The 21787-nt window shown below is 40.2% G+C and overlaps 1 protein-coding gene across 1 annotated transcript; it reads right to left on the reverse strand.

Annotated features, from left to right (window-relative positions):
- Window positions 1-4761: 4761 nt before the first annotated feature.
- Window positions 4762-20879, reverse strand: LOC119021882 (glutaminase kidney isoform, mitochondrial-like). Its single transcript, XM_037102464.1, has 18 exons — window positions 20587-20879; window positions 19272-19365; window positions 19038-19159; window positions 17063-17192; window positions 16843-16922; window positions 16299-16462; window positions 15460-15518; window positions 14327-14359; window positions 14172-14230; window positions 13969-14035; window positions 13041-13091; window positions 12726-12902; window positions 12501-12632; window positions 10939-11031; window positions 10775-10836; window positions 10090-10166; window positions 6979-7042; window positions 4762-6157 (listed from the first exon to the last, which is right to left on the reverse strand). The coding sequence occupies exons 1-18, from the start codon at window positions 20748-20750 to the stop codon at window positions 6001-6003; spliced, it is 1785 nt and encodes a 594-aa protein (XP_036958359.1). The 5' UTR covers window positions 20751-20879; the 3' UTR covers window positions 4762-6000.
- Between the last annotated feature and the right edge of the window lie 908 nt (window positions 20880-21787).

Genomic DNA, 21787 nt, shown 5'->3' on the forward strand with positions numbered 1-21787 from the left:
TCCATCACTCCATCCCTGCAGGAAACTCAGAAATAGAAATACTGACTGTGTCTCATAACTGAATATAATTCATGATACTGTGCCACCTCTCAGATGGATGCCTTATTCATAACAAAAACATACCTTTAAATGTGTCAAACAATTTGTCAAATCGTTTCCGAATCCAAACCTAGAAAATCCCCTCGGCTGCTGCTGCAAAAAATTACTCAAGTCAACCTGATACGATAAAATATATGAATCTGCAGAGGCAGTCACATGGGGAAAGGAAAGAGCTGTCAAATACCGTGAAGTGGATATCAGATGAAACACAAACAAACACATCAAAAGTGTAAAAAAACCCACCATTTCTTTGAAAGAGTGCTTACATAAACAGGAACTAAAGGATGGATATCTCATGCAATAAACTCAACACATTTTCTTTATTCAGACCAACAACATCTCTTCATTGACAACATGCCAACAAAAGCTCTGTGAGGGCTCTCTGAAAGTCTTGAAATATTTAAAAAGGTTGTATGAAGGGAGGCAAATTACAGGTATGTGTGTGATATTAATGCTATCAATCAAAAGGGGTTTTTGTGTCTCCATAACTTCAGTTTAAATTACTCTCAACTCCTGCTCTGCTCTGCACAGTGGTCTTAGTCACCTCTCCGGACCTGCTGCAGAGTTTTGTGGGTTTTGTCCGGCTGTCAGGGTTTTTATTGGCCGTTTGTGACTGGATAGCCAAACTGCACTCAGTACTGAATCATGACTGTTAAAGCAAGTGGATGTCATGGTTTAATGCGTACTTAAATTTACTGAGAGGAACTTTTAGGTGTTTATGAATCAGTCTGGTGATTTGTCTGATGATTATAAATGAACAGCAAATGAGACCATCTGTGAAAAGACGGCTATTTTTATATAGTTATTATCAACGCCTGTGCTCGGGTCCGATCAGATTTATCACAAATAAAATCACATACAAGAGTACAGCAAAGATCCTTACACCAGCAGGCCCTGGAGTCATACCGCTTCAGTCAAAAGGGGCCGCCAGAATCAACTTCAACCATTTTACTCTGCAGCCAGGTTAAGTGCGAGTACAATTACACACATTACAAAATTCTCATAGAAGTACAGGTACTGCCCCAAAGAATGACTAAATTACAGCAATTTGAGTTGTTGCATCGAGTTATTTCAACCTCTTCATAGCATTGTGTGTGTGTGTGTGTGTGTGTGTGTGTGTGTGTGAGTCATTGTGTGTCTTCAGCAGCGCGGCCATATGGTGCCGATGATAGCTTTACATCCTGCAGTAAATGCCTGTCATGTTGTCCTGCTGTAACACATGCGGGCATCTGGTGTGTGTTTAAGCTGAGCGAAAACACCAACTGCCTGTCCAACGCGCGAGAGCAACATCCAAACTTGTTTAACGCTTGGAGGGAAATGTAGATCCCATCAATGTGAACGATGCTTAGCGAAAAGCTTATGTGATATTACTGAATTATAAACATTACTGACAGATTCACATGTAAGAAGCTTTTTTTTTTTGGTTTGGGTGGAGGTATTTTTTTAAGGTCTTGCTTTACCTTAATCTGCCATTCAGTAAAAGCTTATATATTACAGCACTGTTCAAGACTGACGATTTAAGAAAACAGAGGTAAGTCAGGTATTGTTGATTCTCTGCACCAAAAAACACACTATGCTTTTAATTTTACAATGCAAACTTCAAATGTTACATAAAACCTCGATTTCTTTCCAAATGGTCACAACGGCTCTTTACATATTTAATAATCTCCGCTCATCACTCTCTCAGCTATCCATTGGCAAGATGGAATATCTAATGACTGATTGTTACACAAGTTAATCAGGACAAAATTAATGGCTAACAATATTTTTTAAGACTTTCTCAGCCGATGGAACTAAATCAAAATGTTAATGCGTCTGTAATATCCCCGTCGCTCTCTGCTTTAATGAGAAACAGTCCACTTGTCGGACTAATTATGACTCATCTGTCATGTTTTCTCGTGATGAAAGATGTTCAACACTTCAATCTGCACACTGTCAGGGGTGAGCTAGTGAGAACACACATTTTGCTTAGTGTTCTCAGAAGTGCTCTCACAGTGTAAAATTGACACATTCACCTAAATCCCTTTTGTAGTGTTTGGTATTTTCTGTCTGACTCATGAGTCTCCACTGGTTTGTCCATTGAAGCCGTCTTCAGCTCCAGCATGGGTTTCTCCACCAACTGAGCACATCTTGTCCCACATCGACCTCCATTCAATAACTGAACACACCTACAACTGTCGGGAAGATAAGAGATGAGATTTGGGCTGCGTGCTAGAAAACATACCTGCTGTTTGGAAGATAATTGGCGAGTAACTTGAGGTCTTCAGTTCTGCCCGAAAACAAAATGTATTATGTGAATTCTTCACGGGAAACCTGTCAAATGATTTCATTACCAGCATGAAGCATCAGCTCCTGAGGCTGTGCTCGGGCACTAATTCCATTTTAAGCTAAATGCTAACACCAGCATGCTAAAAATGCTCGCCATGTCAGTGCCGGTGTTTAGCAGGTATCTCCTGTTAAGTGTGGTAACATGCTGACATTTGCTGATTAGCTCTAAACATGTCACGCTGATGGGCATATTATTAGTTTTGCAGGTTTTGATTATCAACAGAAACCGAACAGCTAATGATGGCGTCAAATGAAAAGTCACATGAAGAGTATCATTAGCATTATTACAGCTCATCCCAGGGAAGATATGAAGATGTGGAATTTAATTGCAGTCCTTCCAGTAGCTGTCAAGAAATTGCAATAACATCAACACTCTTGGTGTTGTCAGAGGAAGAGTTGAGGTGATCACCGAAGCAATTAGGAGTCATCCTGGGTATTACGCATCAACGGGCTGGATTATGAATGTTTACAACGTTCACGAGCAATCCATCAGATTGTTCAATACTTCAGTCCGGTCGGAAGTGACGGACAGAACCCTGAAACCTCATTACAACATGGCTAAGAATATCAAAACCAATCTTGCTCTCTTGCAACTCCTGCCAGAGTAGATTATAAACCAAATCATTTTTTTTTTCCCATTGCCTCAGCTTAAAAATGTGGTAAAAAAAAAAGAAATCAAAATCCTGTGGGATTCAGAGTCATTCCAAATCCAGCTCATTAAAGTCGTCTTTGATGTTCTGGTTTCATTACAGCTTCCCAAGGTGCACACCTGTCTGCTACGGCGAAACAATTTATTTCATCCACGAAGGGCACCGGGTCCAAGACTAACATTACTGTGGAAAGCGACATACAACAGCAAACAGCTCAGCGTCTGCAGTTCAGGAGGCGCAGATTGATCCCTCAGCTGTTCCTGTCTTGCTCAAGGCAGAAAGCTGCACGAGCTTCCACGAGATAATGATCGTCCACTAATGGCTGATTTCATTAAATGCTTTCGAGAAAACAGCGAGCGCCATATTCACTCTTTCTGTCTTATCAGTGGGCTCACATTAACAAGGAAATTAGTTTTTCCTTCCACCATTCAGATAGCTGGATGTCTGAATTGTGTTCTGTAGTGCTCATATACAGGAGCAGTACTGGGTGACCAGGGTTGGGTCTGATTACTTTGAGATGTCGTCAGTTATTGAAAACCAATTACATGGCCAATTTTGTTATAAGTACTTAAAAAATGTGTAATCTAATCTGAAAGCTTCTGGTTGGTGTAAAATCAAAACATATGTATTTCACAGTAAGCTGACTTTAAATGGACATAGCCACGGAAATATGCTTTTATTTTGGGTGCCTACATTATTTTTCTCATATTGTCACATTCGTGCAGCACCTCTATTCACCCTCTGTGTTAGTGCCTGTCTCTCTAAGACCCCTGCTTCTCCTGAAAAGCCCTGTCTGTTCTGATTGGTCAGCTCTCACAGGCCTGAACAGTTTGATACTTACTTGATGCTTTGATATTTACAGTATTTATATCGCACCAAGACCGGGGTCGAACAGACTTGAACAACTCCAACAACACTGAGTGCAGCAAGAGATGATTTCTTCTGCCAAAGAGGTGCAGAAATGTTGTCTTTTTAGCTGCCAGTGTATTGACTGACCAGCTGAAGCGGGAATTCCTGCCTGTTGCTCCGCAGGTGACATGTGTGAATCTGTCAGGACCACACGCTCTGTTCAGGTGGCAGCAGCAGTCTCTGTGGACGACAGGTCAGAGCTCTACTCTGCTCCTTAATGTTCTTTTTCTGCACCTCTAGCACGGCTGTTGTGGGTTTACCAGAGATTATACTGATTTCTCTTTGACAGTGGCACAGCGCCATCTGGTGGAGGTCAGGGCGACTGAAGCTGTTACTACTATCTGCACTTCCTCTCAGTCAGCTGCGTGAACCAGGTCACTAAAGGGACAGTCTGTCAACACTGATTAACTCTAAATCTATAAATAAATAAAGAAACGTGAGGCTGTTCAAATCAGCTCGACGTGACTCAGCATGCGTTATTTTTATGCTCTCGAGCCCCGGCCAAATCCCTCTTACTTCTTCATTGATGTTATTTTTTTAACGGTCTGTTTCCAAAAGAAACGTAATAATTACGCCACGCATACTCTTACACTAATAGCTTTTAAAACAATTCAGTGGCGACCACCTCCTGACAACACTCCCGCTGCTTCCTCATCATGTATTCCATCCTTGGTTCAGCTGATTTAGTACACGCTGCTTAATATTTAAGAACAAATTGCTGACTGCATGACGCACTGAAAACCAGAATAAAGTCAAAACAAAATGAAACAACGGGTGGCGGATTAATACAAAATGTTTAATAGTCGTCTTTAATGTCAAAATAGTTCTGGTAATAAATTACTCCATTAAATTTCTTGCTTATGCATATTAAAATTGGCGTAAGTGTTATGACACTGCACATCATAATGTATTTACAGCTGAAGAACATAGTATATACAATGTAGCTCACAGACATTAAAGGGTAACTCCACCAATTTCACACATTAAAGTGTGCTGAAAGGTCTTTGGAAGTACTACTGCAAACATGAACAGTAGTATAAAGCCTTTTGTGGCTTTAGGGGAAGCTGCACGCAATCTGATAAACTGTCTCCAGTGATGTACGTCACTAAGTGGCTGAGTTGCATTTTGGGTAATAAAATAAGGAGAAGGTGTGAAATAAATTGTTGATATCTCTGGTTTTGTTGATTTTCAGCATTTTTTTTTCAAAACTGGGAAGCAATGCTTGACTGCTTTCAAAGCCTGGTGCCTGCATTACCCACAATGCAACGAGCCTCTGAGTGGCATCACCAGTGGCAATTTATCAGATTACATGCAGCTTCCTCTGGAGACACAATACTACTTCTTTCACATGCGTAGTAGTACTTCCCAAGACCTGTCAACACACCTTAATGTGTAAAATTGGGGGAGTAACCCTTTAAGTTATCAGGATCATGTACAATTCCTCACCTCATCTTCCTTTTTGGAAAAAAAACAAATATAAGATTTTACATCCAGACAGAACAGTCTTACATATTTAAAGGTTTCAATAAGGCACAATAGAATTATAAAAACATATAAGAGTGAAATGTTCTGTTGTAAGGAAGCAGAGAAGCATTACAGTACAAAAAAATCCATCTTTTGAGTTTACAGTCTCCTCTGCTTCCCTGTGGAACATATATGAATCTTACTATAACACGAACATTGTGTCCAGCAGCAGTGATTTAAAGGTTGAGTCGGCTCGCAGCGCCCCATTATTCACACACAAATCTTGTTTTCTCTCAGCTTGTTGCTTTATTATTTTTGCCTTTTGTCTGGATTGTATATTCCCGCCTGCTTTATATTCCGTCTGCATCTTAATACCATTTTCCCGTTCACTTATAAATCTTCTCCTATTCACTTTGCATCTTTCATTTAATGTTCATGGCGTCATATTCCCTGCACTTATTTTGTGTGCTATGAATTGGAGCTTCGTGTTTCAAAACTTGACAGATTGCACAACTGCCCCCCGACACGCTGCAGTTCTTGGGGGGGGACGTCAAACCATGCCATCGATGGTGTCCAGCTTCGGGGAATGCTCGGCCTGAGTGTGCTGTGTTTCCTGCTGGCTGCAGACCTGCTGGTAATCTTTCAGCACCTTCACCACGTCATCGTGTCCGAACTGTGTGGCATCATCGACTGGGAGGTTCCCCCACCTGCACAGCGATGAGAGAATGTTAAGAGGAAGAGAGTAGGAAGCAGGTGGATCACACTTTGAGTTTAATCTGCATGAGAGAATATTTAGGCAAATTCAACCTGATGCATCTCCCATAAATATGGCTATCATGCCTATGTGGGTGGTGCTAATTTTGCCCTTGCCACCTCTGTTCGAAGGATTTGAATTAACAACAATTTCGCTTTCCAAATAAACATGAATTTTATATGAATTTTCTGAATACTAGTCTGTGAGTCCAGCTGCGTAGGACGGCAATTAAGGTTGAACAGCATGGAGATTTACATCTGGGTGTGAGATTGTGTGTGTGTGTGTGTCGCACCAGAGAAGCTGTGGCAAGTGAGATGAAATGGTCCGTGCCGGCAAGCCAGCGAGAACATAATGTCAACCAGACTACCGCTGGATGATGAACCAGCTGCCAATTCATATACTGACATTGAGTTACTTTAATCATCTATTCTCGTGCTGTGGTTAGTGCACATCGCTCTGAGAGATAATTGTACATTTTCAATTAACGGTAACAACAATTTACTCTCATTCAAACTCATTTCTTTCAGTCCCACTAGGATTAGAAGTCACTTTCTCAGGAGACGGATGGAAACGAAGGACATCTCATTATAGCTTTTTCTCTGCAAAATGAGCTTGTAATGAAATGGATAGGAAAAAATAAAAAAAAATAACCATTGCTGATTCTTCCTGAAAACAACGCAAAACGGAATAGAAGTTAAAAACAGTTAAAAATAATTAAAGCCTAAACATATGGAGCAGTGAAATATAACGTCAAAGGATAAAAAGACATCTCACCTGTCTTCTACAAATGGATTGACTTTGCAGGTTTCAGTCAGGAACGTCACCACATCTATGTGACCTGAGAACCAAGAGAAAAGATAACGACAGGAAGAATTAGATCAGGGCCGTGATTAAATTACGTGTTTGGGGAGGGGAAAATGTGGCCCCCAGTATTCAAATATTTCCAAAATCTTGATATGCCACACCTGTCAGGTGGATGGAATATTTGGGCACAGAGAGTAAAAGTGCTCGCTAACAAAGATTTGAACAAGCTTGTGCTCAGGAGTGACTCTTTTGTGTGGATAAATGGGGGCAAAAACAAAAGTGTTGCGTTCATATTTTTGTTGAGTGTGGATAGAGACAATCTGTTTTTTGTTTTTTTTTAATCTTCCTGATAACTCAGAAAACACAGATTTCACTTGGGTGTCAAGAAGCAACGCAAGTGCACAAATATACCTTAAAATAATACCGCTCCCAAAATTCACGATTTACAAGTTTATCTAATAGAACGACATACTGTGGGTGAATATAAACTCGAACGGAAATGAGAAAAACTGACGCGTGACTAAAAAGAGTGCAGAGGCTCTGCCCAGTTCTTTTGGATGGAAACAGTTATTACTCCCGCTTTTATCTTGTAAACAGATGACTCGCTCACAAGGCTCCTTATGAAAAATGTGAGCGTTGAAGAGACTGCAGTGGAGCATTAAACTGGTGCTGTGGATAAACAAAGACCACAACAGAAGACAAATAATCGACCATATGGTGCTCTGCGAGGGGTTTGCAAGCTGATTCGTTATGGATTTTGTATAATGTGAGCCAAAGGTACCGAGCCTCTGCAGTTAATCATGAAACAAATGAAGCAAAAGCTAACTTAGTTGACTAATTGCTGCAGTGAGTGTCGAAACAAACAATTGAACAACTCTAAGTATTTTTCATTGACTTTTTAAGTAAGGTGTTGAAACATTTTGTTTTCCTACAGAACTTCTGAGGGACTCCATGATTAAAGTCAAACTCTCTCCAAAATGCAACCTGGGCTTATTTTGTGAATCTACAAGAGCCAAACCTTCGTGTAAAAGCATAATTATGATGAAAGAGGCACTCTTAAGATTTACCGTAGTTTTGTTTTTGGGCAAGCTACTTTTCAATGGAGTGCTGGGCACTCTTACATTAGCACCAAAATCGATATCTTTAAAACACTAAGAAGGCTCGACACAACATGAAACTTTGCTCGTAGTATCACACATGAACACAAACACTGAGAACATTGTGTACACGGAGTAAAACACGATTGTCCTTTCAACTAGGTATAACAGAGGACTGTGGGTGTGTGATGGAGGCACCCTTCTGTTTCTGTGTCAAGCGATCCTCATTAAAAACTGAAGCATCACGAAGCTGAAATCTGACGCTGTCTATATTCTGTTGTTTTGGAAACAACGGCATGTGCGGCAGAGAGTGTAGTGACCGACTTGTTATGTCATTTCACGTTGTCATTGTTGGTATCCAGTGCAGTGATGTGTAACTGTAACTTCGATATTTTGTAACCTGGACCAGTTCTTCCTCCATGCTTTTGTGTCTAAGTGACTAATGGGGACGACAACTTCTGATACTGCTCCAGTATTGAGTTGGACTGCTGCAGCTGTCAGCTGTCAGGGCAGTCGAGCCCCATCAAAGTATTTCCACTGAAAGGCTTTGTCTTGTTTTCGCCGATGACGGGCTCAGATTGTTATTTCAAGTGTCTGACATTATTGAAAGGATCACTGCAGACACAGATCTCTGTTGAGCTGGACACTTGTATTCTGTAACCAATCATTCTGTTGTAAGTACTGATTTTAGAGAATGATGCCATCTGCTTATAGATTATTTCCCCAGAAAACCTTGCTTTCACTATGCTGTTCAGTCTGCTATGGGGATTGATTTTTCCTGAAAAGAAAAAAAAAAAAAAAGACGAATGAAGTCACAAAGGAAGCGCGTATCGAATTGTGCATAAAAACAGGAAGTAAATAAAACTGTTTTCCCCAGTCACCGCCTGGAGGAATAACTGTGTTAACTCCTACACTGCAAAAGAAGGATGGAAACAGCAGGAGGATGCAATGAAGGGGAAGAGTGAACTGACATGCGTGTTTCTCTTTACCACGGGGACTTGAGGTGGTTCAAAACCTGCATTCTTTCTAAAGATCATAAGTAACAATCCTGCCCTCTTATTAATACAACCAGGTGTGTTTTTACAGGGCTTTCTCATAGCACTGCAGTTTGGGTTTCTGGGTCAAATCGGGATTCTTACAGTCGTTTCTTGCTTGTGATTGTAGCCAGGCTGTTAGTGGTAAGTTGCTGAGGCTGTCTTTGCCGCAGTGTCAGCAGTAGTACATGGAAATGCTGTGAGTGGGCAAAGTTGAAAAGTTGCCTGATTTGCTTTAAAGAACAAGATCCGTTTTGGTCTAACCAGAGCATATGCCACCAAATTGCTCTTGCCAAAGCCACCAGACTACATTGACAGAGTCAGTAATTCACAGCAAGCAAAACGGCGTGTAGGATCTAAATTTTTACATCTAACATGACACATTGAGGGGTTTTTTTTGACCAGAGAGTTGGTGACTATTGGAACAGTGTGAATGCAAACCAAGATGGTTTCATTTAGTTAAAGTCTGGTTTGAATGAATTGTGTTTTACAATGGTAAAATTACTGTTTATGCAAATGAGGTCTGGTGGCTTTGGCAGGAGCAAAGTGCAGTTTTTTGCTGGTTAAACAAAAAAGGATCCCATTCTTTGACAAAACTGTCTAACTGTGTAGGAGTGCTCTCAATAATGTTGTCAGACACACACACACACACAATACAAAATCCCAAAGTTAGCATTTAACAGGTGCCACAAAACAAAAGTGAGAATGCACATGCCAACAGTTGCAGTTTTTCTGTCATGGTCCATGTTTTATTCGCGTTTATAATTTTCAGCTCTTTTTAATGCTGTCTTTGACCTTTGAGGAGCTTAGTGATTTAATGCTTTTATCTCTAAGCGGTTATACGGATCTACTGCCCGACTTAATTGCAGTTTTGCCTGCGGGAACTGATTTAGTGCTGCTGATTCAATAAATATCAGGACCACAGATGAGCGGATCATGCGGGAGCTCACCCTCTGCTGCAGCGACATGTAGGGCTGTTCGAGAGTCGTAGTCTTTCAGGTCCATGTCCATGGATGAGAGAGCAAACCTGTAGGAATGAGGAAAAAGCACAGGTCCATATCTATTTTCATGCATGAAGTAAAAAACAAAGCACGTAAAGTGTCATTTTGCTCACATAGTAATGTAACTATAGATCTACTCCAGATCTATTCCAGAATTGCACTTACATTTGAGACGACTGACAAGCAGAAACTAGTATGAAAATTCTTCTTCTACATGGCAAAATTTGTATTAGCTCTCTAATTTTTTTGACTGAATATTTCAACTCAAGTGCTGGGACAAATAAAAAGGAAAAACCTGATCAAACTGATAAAAAAAAATGCAGATGCTTCCATATGGTGCAAGAGGAGTCACTAAATGGACTGATAAAAATGACTCCATTACCATCATCAAGACACCGAAAATGGTATTCATCCCCCCAGCAGAGATCCAGAGACTTGGAAACTCTATGCTAAGCGGCATTGAAGCTGTTTGTTACACAGTAATGAGACACTTTATGTTTGCATTTCATTTCATTTGTATTCCATTTGTATGTTTTTTTTTCCAATACCCAGGCTCGGTGTTAACATCCTGAAGGCCATCTCTGTTACACAGGGGAAAAAAAACAATAATCAGGTTTGCTGGTAAATGCTGTACCTTCTCAAGGCAGACACATCTCCACTGTAGGCGGCGAACATCAAATTGAAAACAGACTTGTTCTGCAATGACACGGGAGGAACATAAACATATAGGCAGGAAAAGAAAAAAAACCATATTTTAAGAAACTACAAAAAAAGAACAAACTAAGAAAGCAAACAAACCCTGTCGTCTCCATCCAGCCTGCGTGGGTCCTGCTTCTTCACAAAGTGCCTCAAGTTGTCATAATTGTGGAAGTTGAAAAGCGACACGAGCTCCTGAGGAAAAGATGCAGAATAATAGTGAGAGGAGGAAAACACTGGAGGACATATGCATTATTTATGTTTCAGGACAAAGAAAACTAAAACATTTTCACTGGGATGTAACATCAGAAGCTACTCAGAACAGGAGCTTTGAATTGATTGTATTGATTGTTTGAGCCTAAACTTTAAGGTTTCTGGTTTTAGAAGACAGCAATGAGACACTAACTTTAATCGATTTGTCTGACTAAGCAGGCCATCAGTTCTTTCTTCAGCCGATATAAGACAGCCATTCTCAATCATCGAGCTCTACAGTGCATCCCAGCAAGCCTCAGAGGCAGCAGTACTGCCAGTGGATATATTAAAACATGTTTTGAATATACAGGTTTTTTTTCTATATCTAAATGTGCCCAAGAATTCACTGAAATGTATAAAAAAAAACATCAAATTAAAATGCATAATTTCAGTGACAAACATGGAGAGAAACATGTGTACTGCCACTGCTATCTGTTCCCTCAGAAGCCGTGACACAAAATGGATCAGTTTAAGAAATGTAGAGGTGATCTGGGAGACGGCCCGGTGCCAGTAATAGCTCTCAAGTGTGCGATGAGGAAAAATGACCCAGGATGCGTAAAATTTGGATTCATAATGGCAGGCAGGGATGCTGATTGCGGTGAAATCATCACAGCCCAGTTTATTTTTTTCCCCTTTTTGTCATTCTATGTTCTATTTTTCAAATGTATGTGGGTAAGTGGTCCTTAACAACTCGAAGTGCGCCTTAAGGTATTTGAAAATGTCACACTTTGTCCCCTTCTAGTGTCAGGCTGAGCTGCATTACGGCATGGCTCAACAGCCCATCTGTGGATCTTTAAACTACATAATCAACTCCAAACTTGTGCAAAGATTACTGGTCAACCTGTGGCTCACTCTTTTTGAGCAACAGCATGCTCAAACAATGTCTCTTCTGACTCCTCGCATGCTCTAATCAGTGAATACCAACTTCTGCCCACAAATAGCTATTTGTGGGCAGAAGTTGGTATAGGTCTTACAGAGTCCCCCCATTTAAATGCAACTGAAGAATTATTTTTCTATGCTAACGACTAATTAAGATCCAAAGCTGAGGATATAATGTGATGTGTTTTATGGCTATGGCTGTTTCAAATGCTTTGTATATCTATAGATATGGCATGTGTATCGTACTGTATGATATTGTATTGTGTTGTATTGTATTGTATTCCATTGTACCATATCATATGTATCGTATCGTATAGTTTTGTATCGCATTGTATTGTATTATATTTTGTCGCATTCTAGCATACTGTATCATATTGTGCTATAATAAATGACTTGTGGCAGAACATTTAAAAAAAAAAAAAATGCTATCAGCCTGATTTGATTCTATAAAATATCTGCACACATTTCAGCCTCTTCTCCTTTAACAGAAACAGTCCAAATGCAAAAGGCACAGAGGTAAACCTCGGTCTTGCCTCACAGAAGTGAATTCCACGGACGCTGTTTCCAACTCTGTCCAGTGGAGGAGACCAACACATCACTCCCATGACGTTGGGGATCACCAGTAGTATTGCACCAGACACCCCAGATTTGGCCGGCAAGCCCACCTGAGAGATGAGAGCAAGAGGATGTGGACTGAACATTAATTCATCTTTCAGTTAAATATCATTAGAGGGCTGGTGAGACGGTACAGCACTCACATGAAAAGCCATCTGACCAGAGAAGTCATACATGCCGCAGGAGTGCATGAGACTCAAAGTGTTCCGCACAGCCTCGGCACTCAGGACACGCTCGCCTGTGATTGGACAGATCCCTCCGTTGGCCAGGGTGGCAGCCATGATGCTTCCTGATTCGCAGGTCACCTCGAGGGAGCAAAGCTGTGACCAAAAGAGGGTCACAGTCAACACTACTGAAACAATTTTCACTACCGGCAAAGTCATGTGAGGCTACATAGTAGATTAATGATTGTTTAATGATTCTCTATGAAAAGCTCCGGTTATGGCGGAGCAGTTTACCTGGAAGTAGAAGTCCAGGGCGTCTATCATATCTGCTTCAGGAGGGAAACACTGGTGAATGAAATATGATTATTATGACTATTTGATCGCTTCAAACCAGATGATTTCTCACCCAAAAAATAAAGGATAACTTGGCCAATTCATAAGGCTCTCTCGAATGGGCTCAGTTCTCCTTGAGGGACCCTGCCAGGGATTATTACCCTCACCAGCACAGCTCTCAGGGTCAAAAGGTCATGTGTATCCCCTCTGTCATAGTGTGGCAATGCACAGAGGAGTGTGTGAGAGAGGCTGTGAAGAAGGAGTCTCAGTTTGACACAACGGATGTTGGTCGAGCAAAGTGACGATGATGGAAAAAAGGGATGGTTTAATACGATGATGTTTCATATAAATCAAAAAAAAGAACATTTGCAAAAAAATAAGAATAATCATGAAACATTTCGAACAAACGAAACCAAACATAATCTAATGATATCATGGTCGAGCATAAAATATAATAATTAAAATGCTCTTATCAGACAACAAGATCTCAGTAATAGCTAATCCTTTACCAATGTAAATGCTGTTTATGTGTAGAACTGAAACAATCAGTTAATCGATTCGTGAAAAAAAAGGAAAATAATCAACAACTTCTTTGATAATCGACTGATTGTTTAAGTAATTATTTCCCAGGTTTCACCTATTTTATATCACATTAAAATGATATAAACTATATATTTTTTTCTTTGTTTCTGATGTCTTATAGAGTAAATGATTCATCAATTAATAATGAAAATAAATGGCAGCGTAATCACAAAATGAAAACAAAGAACTTCAAAACCTGTGAATGCAAAACATTTGGATATAGGTCTGTAAATATTCATCTCAAACAGATGCACCAGAAACCAAAAAGCATTTCTAATCCCACATATTACAGCATTTTGTAACCGACCTTCTTCTCTTTCATGTAGTATCCGATGGCAAAATTTCTGTCACCCGTTTCTTTTTCTGACTGGAACCTGAGACGGACAGACAGAATGGGTCAATACTGAAGCATCAATAATGCAACAGGGCAGCGGAACGGGCAATTTGTGTGTGCAGAACATCGACATATTAACATAAAATACCCTGAAATGCGTTTGACAGTACACTCACGTGGCATTGTTGAATCCCACGTACTCCTGACCTGCCATCTTTTTCACAAACTCCATCACCTTGGAGAACAAAGAAAAGGTCAGATGTGTGAGATCATCATCAGTGTCATAATCTCTTAACAGAGGAGAATGACAGAAGAGGACCGGTCGACTTACATAGTCAAACTTCTCTGCCTTATTTGAACGAGGCTGAAAACAAAACGAGAGTCAGTTTAAGGCATATACATGTGCTGTTTGTAATGTCCACACACATGCAAAAATCCAACATTCATATGACCTCAGTACTACTCATAGCACAGCGTGTAAAACAACACATGAATGTATTGCTGATTGTATCATTTCTCAGCTGGTGTGGCATGAAGAAAGACAGGCGGTGATCATAAACCACAGAGCTCAGGTTGCATTCAGGGAGTATCTCACAAATCAGCACGACAGACTCCAGTGAAAAAGACATTAGGCTGTTGATCCTGTTATATCTTATTTGAATCTGTAAAACAAGCTTTGAATATCTTAAAAAAAATAGTCTCATTCAGTCAGGACAGATAAGATTTTTAAATGTTTTTTAAGACATAATAATAAGTTATGGCTGCTCTTTTAATGACATTCTCCCCTAGTTTGAAAATCATCATCCCATCAACAAACTTGCGGTGTCCCAACTCAGGGTCTGCATCCTTTGAAGGGCGCATTTGAAGGCCAATTACATCACAAAGCCACGCTGAAGGCTGGCCCAACTTGAAGACTCAAATGCACCAAAACATCTGGTGACGCAACCAGGAAATGCTCCAAAGGCTAGACCGTCCCATTTAACAACGGTCGACAAGGTCTGTCCAAAGGACTCGCCTTCAAAGGATGCAACCCCTAAACTGGGACACAGCCACTGATTTTCTATTCAACAAAAACAAGATCAATATATTTGCAGAATCAGTTTAAAGAGATGCCTCAATAACAGTTAGACAGTAAAAGACGCACCTGTTGAATAAACGTGTATGCAGCAATCAGAATTTTTTTTTTTTCGCATGTTCAAATAACGTGACCTTTCAAAATCAAAGACTTTTGCCGACTATCAGGTGTGGAGTACAGCAGAGTTCATAAAATGCCCATAATCTCCATAACCAGTCAGATTCCTGTCATTCCTGTCCAGTAACAAAACACTTGAGCGGCTCCAAGGTACAAATAATAGTTCATAAAACAGTTACTAATTCACTGACTTTTTAATAAATGGACAATGATTTACTGCATGTGCTGACTGATCACTAACACAGAAGACTGTGCTGTACATTCCTGTTTACCTTGATAAGAGAGCTGATCACTATAGCTCCAGCGTTCACCATGGGGTTGTGAGGTTTATCTGAGAAAGAGGACAACGAGATAAGACACAGTTTTGACGTGAGATCATGCAACAAAAAGGCTCTATTTTACAGGGTGTTAATTATTTAGTTAGACGTATAATATCGGAGAACACAAAACCAAATAAAACAACACAGTGTGACCATGAACGGACCTGCGAAACCAACATGGAGTACATATGATGAAACAATCCTCCAACAGATACAAAATAAAAAGTGCATCATAATCAAGTCTAATATTAACTGAGAGTTCGTGAGTCAGGTCGTTTTTGGGAATACAAGAAGCTAGCTAGGACTGCAACTGTCAGTTATTTTTTATGATTATTTTTGATAAAAAATAGAAAAAAAATGTAAATGGTAGTTTTTTGTCTGACCAACAAAGATATGATATTTAACCTGTAGTGACACACAGAATATTTTTTGCAATGAAAATAAGTATATAAACAGAAAATATTAGGAACTCTCAACTGTTGAATTATTTACATGAAAAATCAACTACCAAAATTGTTGACGATTAAGGTCCTGACGATCAAATACTCAATTTACTGCCTTGGCACTAAAATGATGTAAACAGTAGTCATTATTTTTCTAGTTAATAAGAAAACAATGTCCACAATTACATTTCTTGCTATATGAAGGCAGCGGAGAAAACAAAAACAACTTTAAAAAGATACGATGTGTTGGACAGCTGGACAAAGACACTGATTCCATCCAGTGATTTATAACAATGATGCAGTGAGGAAATCGTCTCTCATGGCTGTTTTTTTTTTTTTTCCACACACCTTCGTCATCGAGCGACAGCATGTTGAACTTGAGTCCGCTGGGCTCCATGCCGACATAACGGTGAACCATCTCCGTTCCCGCCTCGTGGACGGCGATGGCGTACTGAAGGGGCTTCACACAGGACTGCAGGCAGAACGGCTGTTTAGTGTCTCCAACAGAGTGCCTGAGAAGGAAGACAGGGCCGACATTTAAAACCAGAAGAATCTGGAAAATAACGCGTCTAGTCTCTCTGAACATAAAAAACCTTTTCAGTGTTAACTCAGCTCCAACACTGGGGCAGTTTGAGGGTAAGATGTCTCGCTGAGGGGCATTTCAATCTAAACTGCAACGAATGAAACTTTAATATAAAATATATCAACGTCACAAAACAGTCTCATTCATCTGCATTCATTCATTACTTGCCACATATCACTGTTTCCTGGTACCAGTGAGGTCAAATCAATCTCAACGTTTAAGCCAACACGGATAAAAAAGTCTCATCATCTAGAATTCTGGACAGACTCCATCTGCTGAGGCCGATTGTGTGACGTGTGAAATTCTCACCTCTGGCCATCCACTGTACACAAAGACACCCCCCACAGTTCTGGGCTGAACTTGGCCAGCTGGGGTATGTAGTCTGCAACCTACAGCCAGAAAACACGAGAGAACAGAACAGAACAGAACAGCAACAGTCAGCTTAACTGTTTACCGTTTGCATTTTTCTGTCACAGAATTAATTTTCTTTTACTTCACAATAAGGAACAAGCAAACCACATCCACCTACCTTCCCCTCGCTTTGGGTTTGCACCCTCGTGTAGATTTCATTTATCTTCTGCGCGAACACGTCGAACTCCGGGATGATGAACTTCTTTCTGAAAGCCTGGATCAGCAGGACGACGTTTCCGCCGACACACCTGAGAGGAAAAAAACGACACACCGGAGTGGTACTCCGGAACGTTTACTTGAACGATGACTGCTGTTTTTGCCACATTTCTCAATACAAAGTTCATTTTTCAAACCACAGCCAGGACGCAGAGGTCAATGTGGACTCATTTCTGTGTCAAGTTTCATGGCTTTGACACCAGATGAATTAAATGACTACATGACTCTAAAAGGTCACAAACTTTCTCACTCATCACCAAGTTGCACGGAGTGTATCACTTTAATTTGAGACATAACGCACAACAAATGACTGCAAATTGCTGCATTTTGCTACTCTATCTTCTATAAAATGTGTAATTTTGGGTGCTTTTAACGCACATTGCAGCATTTTTGACTGATTTCTTTGACATACACTTGAAGGCAGTACAGTCCATGCAGCAAATTTGCTATTTTGGTTTTAGTTTTATGACAAATAAATGAATAAATAAGATGAAACTTTAAACATTTTATAGTGATAAATACTGCATATCATGCTTCCTGTTTATAGTGTGTATTAAGTCATTGTGGAGGTGATAAAGCGTTACTGTGGGCTGACAAGACTCAGTGCCTGGTAACAAGATCTGATCCGGAGATATGCATGCAAGCATTTGGCTGCACTTTAAGTGAGATGAACTGAGATTTACTGAGCTGGATGTCATTAAAGAGAACTGTGCAAACAGTTCTTAAGTAGGTAACTCAGTATGAGCAGCGTGTGCTACCAAAATACAGGAAAACACTCTGTGACACAGCACATGTTTGTGTGTGTGCATGATGTGTGTGTGCATGACGTGAGGGCAGCAGCTGCTAGCTATCAGTCTGATCAACAGGCCTTTGCTTTCATCAGCATGACAGTAACTAAAGCTGACATGACCTGACACATGCTACACAACACTGACTCCCACACATGCAGGTTTGTGCTGACCAAACTAAATGAACATTTCACCACATTTAGCAACATTTATGACTCTGAAGATCTAACATGACTGATTAATGACTTTTCCAGTTAGCTTCAGTATCTATTAATCCAGAGAGACCAGAGTGATAAAAAGATTATGTTTCAGATTGATTACAGGTCCAAAATTACTGACCTTTAACACATTTTCTGACATATTAGAACTTCGTGTCATTACTCAGGTGACTCATGATAATCGCTGTCTGTAAAACTCAGTGATCTTACGTCTGCCATAAATTAAACATGTGTGTTGGAGACAAGTGAAGAACAAAGGAGGAGACAGGCAGAGAGACAATCACACAGCAGGTCACACATAACAAATCCTTAATTACGTTGGATTGTTGTGGCAAGGTCAGACTAAAAATAGCTTTGCTCTCATGCCTTCACCGGGCGGTGAATGGAAAACAAAACACCAAGAGACAGACAGCGCTCAGAAGTCTGTTTTGAAGGGCAGCACTCACGCAGACAATCTAATCTAATCTATTGTCTTATTTCCTGCCAACTATGTCATTACATCCATAATTCACGGGGCACTGTTGCTCATTAAAAAGTTGCGTCCCTCTGTTTGACTTGTTGATCTGCTGTATTAGATTCCATCAGTGTATGTAAAACTTTAAATTTTGCAGAGAATTCAGACATGGAAATAAAACCACAGCACATCAGGATCCTTTTTTTGGATCTGACCGCTTCCTATCTCTTGCACTTCAAATATAACGTATAATTTGTGTGTACACTACACACTGAACATGACATAAAGTGCATTTCCAAATAAATTGTGTCGCTAAAATAATCCCAGGCAGTGTTGTCATACTACACCATTAGTCTGTGAGTTTACTGATGGTTGGATTTGGTCCTAACCACTCGTCCATGTCCTCCATCGTCTCACCTGTGGAAAAGCTCTCTGTCCATCATCACCTCTCCAACGGACTCCGTGACAGCTCGTCGGAGCTTCTCCATGCAGTCCTTCAAACGAGGGTCTGACGGGTGAAGGCCAGTTTTCCTCAGGGCCTGCGAACAAATGGACGAGATGAAATCACCATAACGAGGCAGGAAGGAACAAAGGAATGAATGAAGGAAGGAGGGAAGGAAGGAGGGAAGGATGGATCATTTAGCTACTTACCGAAGTAAAGTATGAAATGGGGACTTGCTCCTTTCCGTCTGTGATGGTGTAGAAAAGCATGTCTTCCACTCCAGATTTCAGAGGCTTTGAGATTCTGATCAAGGGAAGAGGAAGCGCTTAAAAACACTAATGTGATCATTCTTGTGTGATCATTCAATCATGCTAAATTGAGTACTCTATTAACTTCTTAATGGCCTATATGCTCTGATTTGTTCTCACCCTGCTGTTTTATTGTTTACAAACTCAACTGGCAACTGCTATTTTTGCATCAGGACCTCTGTCTCTGTTTATAGACATTGAAAAAAGCTGCATAGTGAACCTTTAACTTTAAATAATTTATCAATAAGTCGAAATTACAGAAAAAAAAACCTATTTATTTTGAACTATGCATTTCAGGATCATTCCTGCTGAAATGCCCCATTAAGTAATTCTGCGGGATCTTTTATTATTTGTGTTGATTTCCCTAATTTCTTTATTTCTTTGTCTGTTGGATAATAATTTGTTCTCTCTGATCTCAGGTCAGAGGGCCTATTGCCTCATTAAAGCCGACACATGCTGATAAATGACACCTGGCCCGATGTGACCAGCTATAACAGTTAATCATAGCTGAATTATCTTCCATTAAGTTTGTATATCATTTGCTCTTCACACCTCCTGTCCTGTCCACAGTTACTGTATATAGCACATTTATCTTTATTCTCATAGTTTTTATTAGATTTGTATTCAAATTGTATTTTTATTCCTCACAGTATCTCTTTATTATTGTCTCTATTTTCGGAGATTTTCTGAGACTTTCTGCTGCTACGTATTTCACTCTGTACTGCTGTGTTACCTGTGAATTTCTCCCAAGATGGATCAATAAAGGAACGTCTTATCTTATCTTAATGTATGGTATAGCTATCTTGAAATGCATTGCTGGAATTGAATAAAGTACATTTACTGTTATTTCAATTACTGTGCTTAAGTACACAATATTTTTTTCTATATAAAATAAGACAATTTATGAAGCCTGTAGACTAAAGAACAGTTGGCTCTAGAAGAAGTCATTAACTGATTGACTGGCAACTGTTTTGTTAATGATGCAATACTTAATCACTTTCCATGCACTTTTATAGTTCAGGTTCTTAAATGTGAGGGTTTCCAGTATGTGTCTGATACTTGAGATGAAAAAAAAAAGTCATTAAACTGTGTGAATGACGCCCGAGTGTGAATCCAGATGTTGACAGCTGTTCACCACACACACACACACACACACACACACACACACACACACACACACACACACACACACACACACACACACACACACACTCACATTTTGAGATGGAAGTGGTCCAAGTGCGGTCGCTGGGACGCGGGGGTCGATCCTGCGCTCAGACAACATGCCGGCTGGAGGACGTGCAGCTTCTTCAGCGCCTCCGTGTTTTTGACGATCAGCTGGACGGGGTTTGACAGACGCAGCGCTCTCAGACAGTTCATGGCTGCGACACAAGTCAAGTCAACAACAAACACGCCGCGGTCGTCTGAGGTACGAATGTCGCCCCTCGCGCCCCTGTACGCTCCTGCAGATAACTGCGAGGTCACTGACTTTCTGATGACAGGGCTGGAAAGTTTTGCTGCCTTCACGTGTCATCGGGATTTTTTTTAGTCTTTTGGAATTACGCACATAAATTCACATAAAGTAGCCCCGCACTACTGAACTTAACCAAATATATAAATAGATATAACGTTTGGCTTCAACACACATTTGTTGTTAATAACCAAATGCACCCAAAAAGCCATAGGCTATCAGCCTAAATATGACTTTGGTAACAGTAAAAGTCACCATACAAATACTACTTGAGGAAAAATGTTAAAGTTATTTCAAAATCAGAATAAATGGAAGTAAATGTAGTATATTTTAACATCAAGAGTACAAGTAAATGTAAATTATAGATATATTTACACATTAAAGTCCACCGATCTGTTCCGATATTCAGAATTTTGCTGATTATCTGGATCAGTGTTTTATTTTTGATGTGATTGCCGATAAAATCCAGCTGATTAAATTAAAAATGTGCCACTTTGATGCACCATGAAATCTGCAAAATAACTATTAACACCAAATCAATCATCAATCGATCAAATCAATGTATTTATATAAACAAAAATCACAATCAATGTACAATATCTGTCCTTAGGCCCTCGACTCAAGTGAGGGAATTCTTGCCATATTGAAAAAAACAAACTTGGAAATTTTACGAGGGGCACCTGAAAGCATCACGGGGGGTTGCTTGTGATAAATGACAGGCAAGCCACCTGCTGAAACACGTGGCTGACAGATTCAACAGCCAATCAGGAGGCCAGAAACGTGTTTTGGAGCGCAGAGTTGTACCATGAGGACTGTGTCTGCGAGCGGATTTTGGATGTTTCCACAGTTCAGTGTAACGAATGAAACAGATGAGGGTCATAAACAGTAGTCAGCTATTGTGAAATCACACCATTACCTCATGTCTGTCTCTACGGTCCTCAGGGAT

The sequence above is a fragment of the Acanthopagrus latus genome, chromosome 6 (genome assembly GCF_904848185.1).
Source record: "Acanthopagrus latus isolate v.2019 chromosome 6, fAcaLat1.1, whole genome shotgun sequence".
In the NCBI taxonomy this organism is placed as follows: domain Eukaryota; kingdom Metazoa; phylum Chordata; class Actinopteri; order Spariformes; family Sparidae; genus Acanthopagrus; species Acanthopagrus latus.

What these genes read in the sequence shown, in the direction of transcription:
- LOC119021882 (XM_037102464.1), bottom strand. Translation starts at nt 20,750, where the DNA reads ATGAACTGTCTGAGAGCGCTGCGTCTGTCAAACCCCGTCCAGCTGATC. An exon ending in AAACCCAAAGCGAGGGGAAG is followed by an intron (nt 16,923 to 17,062) that starts GTAGGTGGATGT and finishes TTCTGGCTGTAG; the next exon opens with GTTGCAGACTACATACCCCA. An exon ending in AATCCATTTGTAGAAGACAG is followed by an intron (nt 6,158 to 6,978) that starts GTGAGATGTCTT and finishes ATCGCTGTGCAG; the next exon opens with GTGGGGGAACCTCCCAGTCG.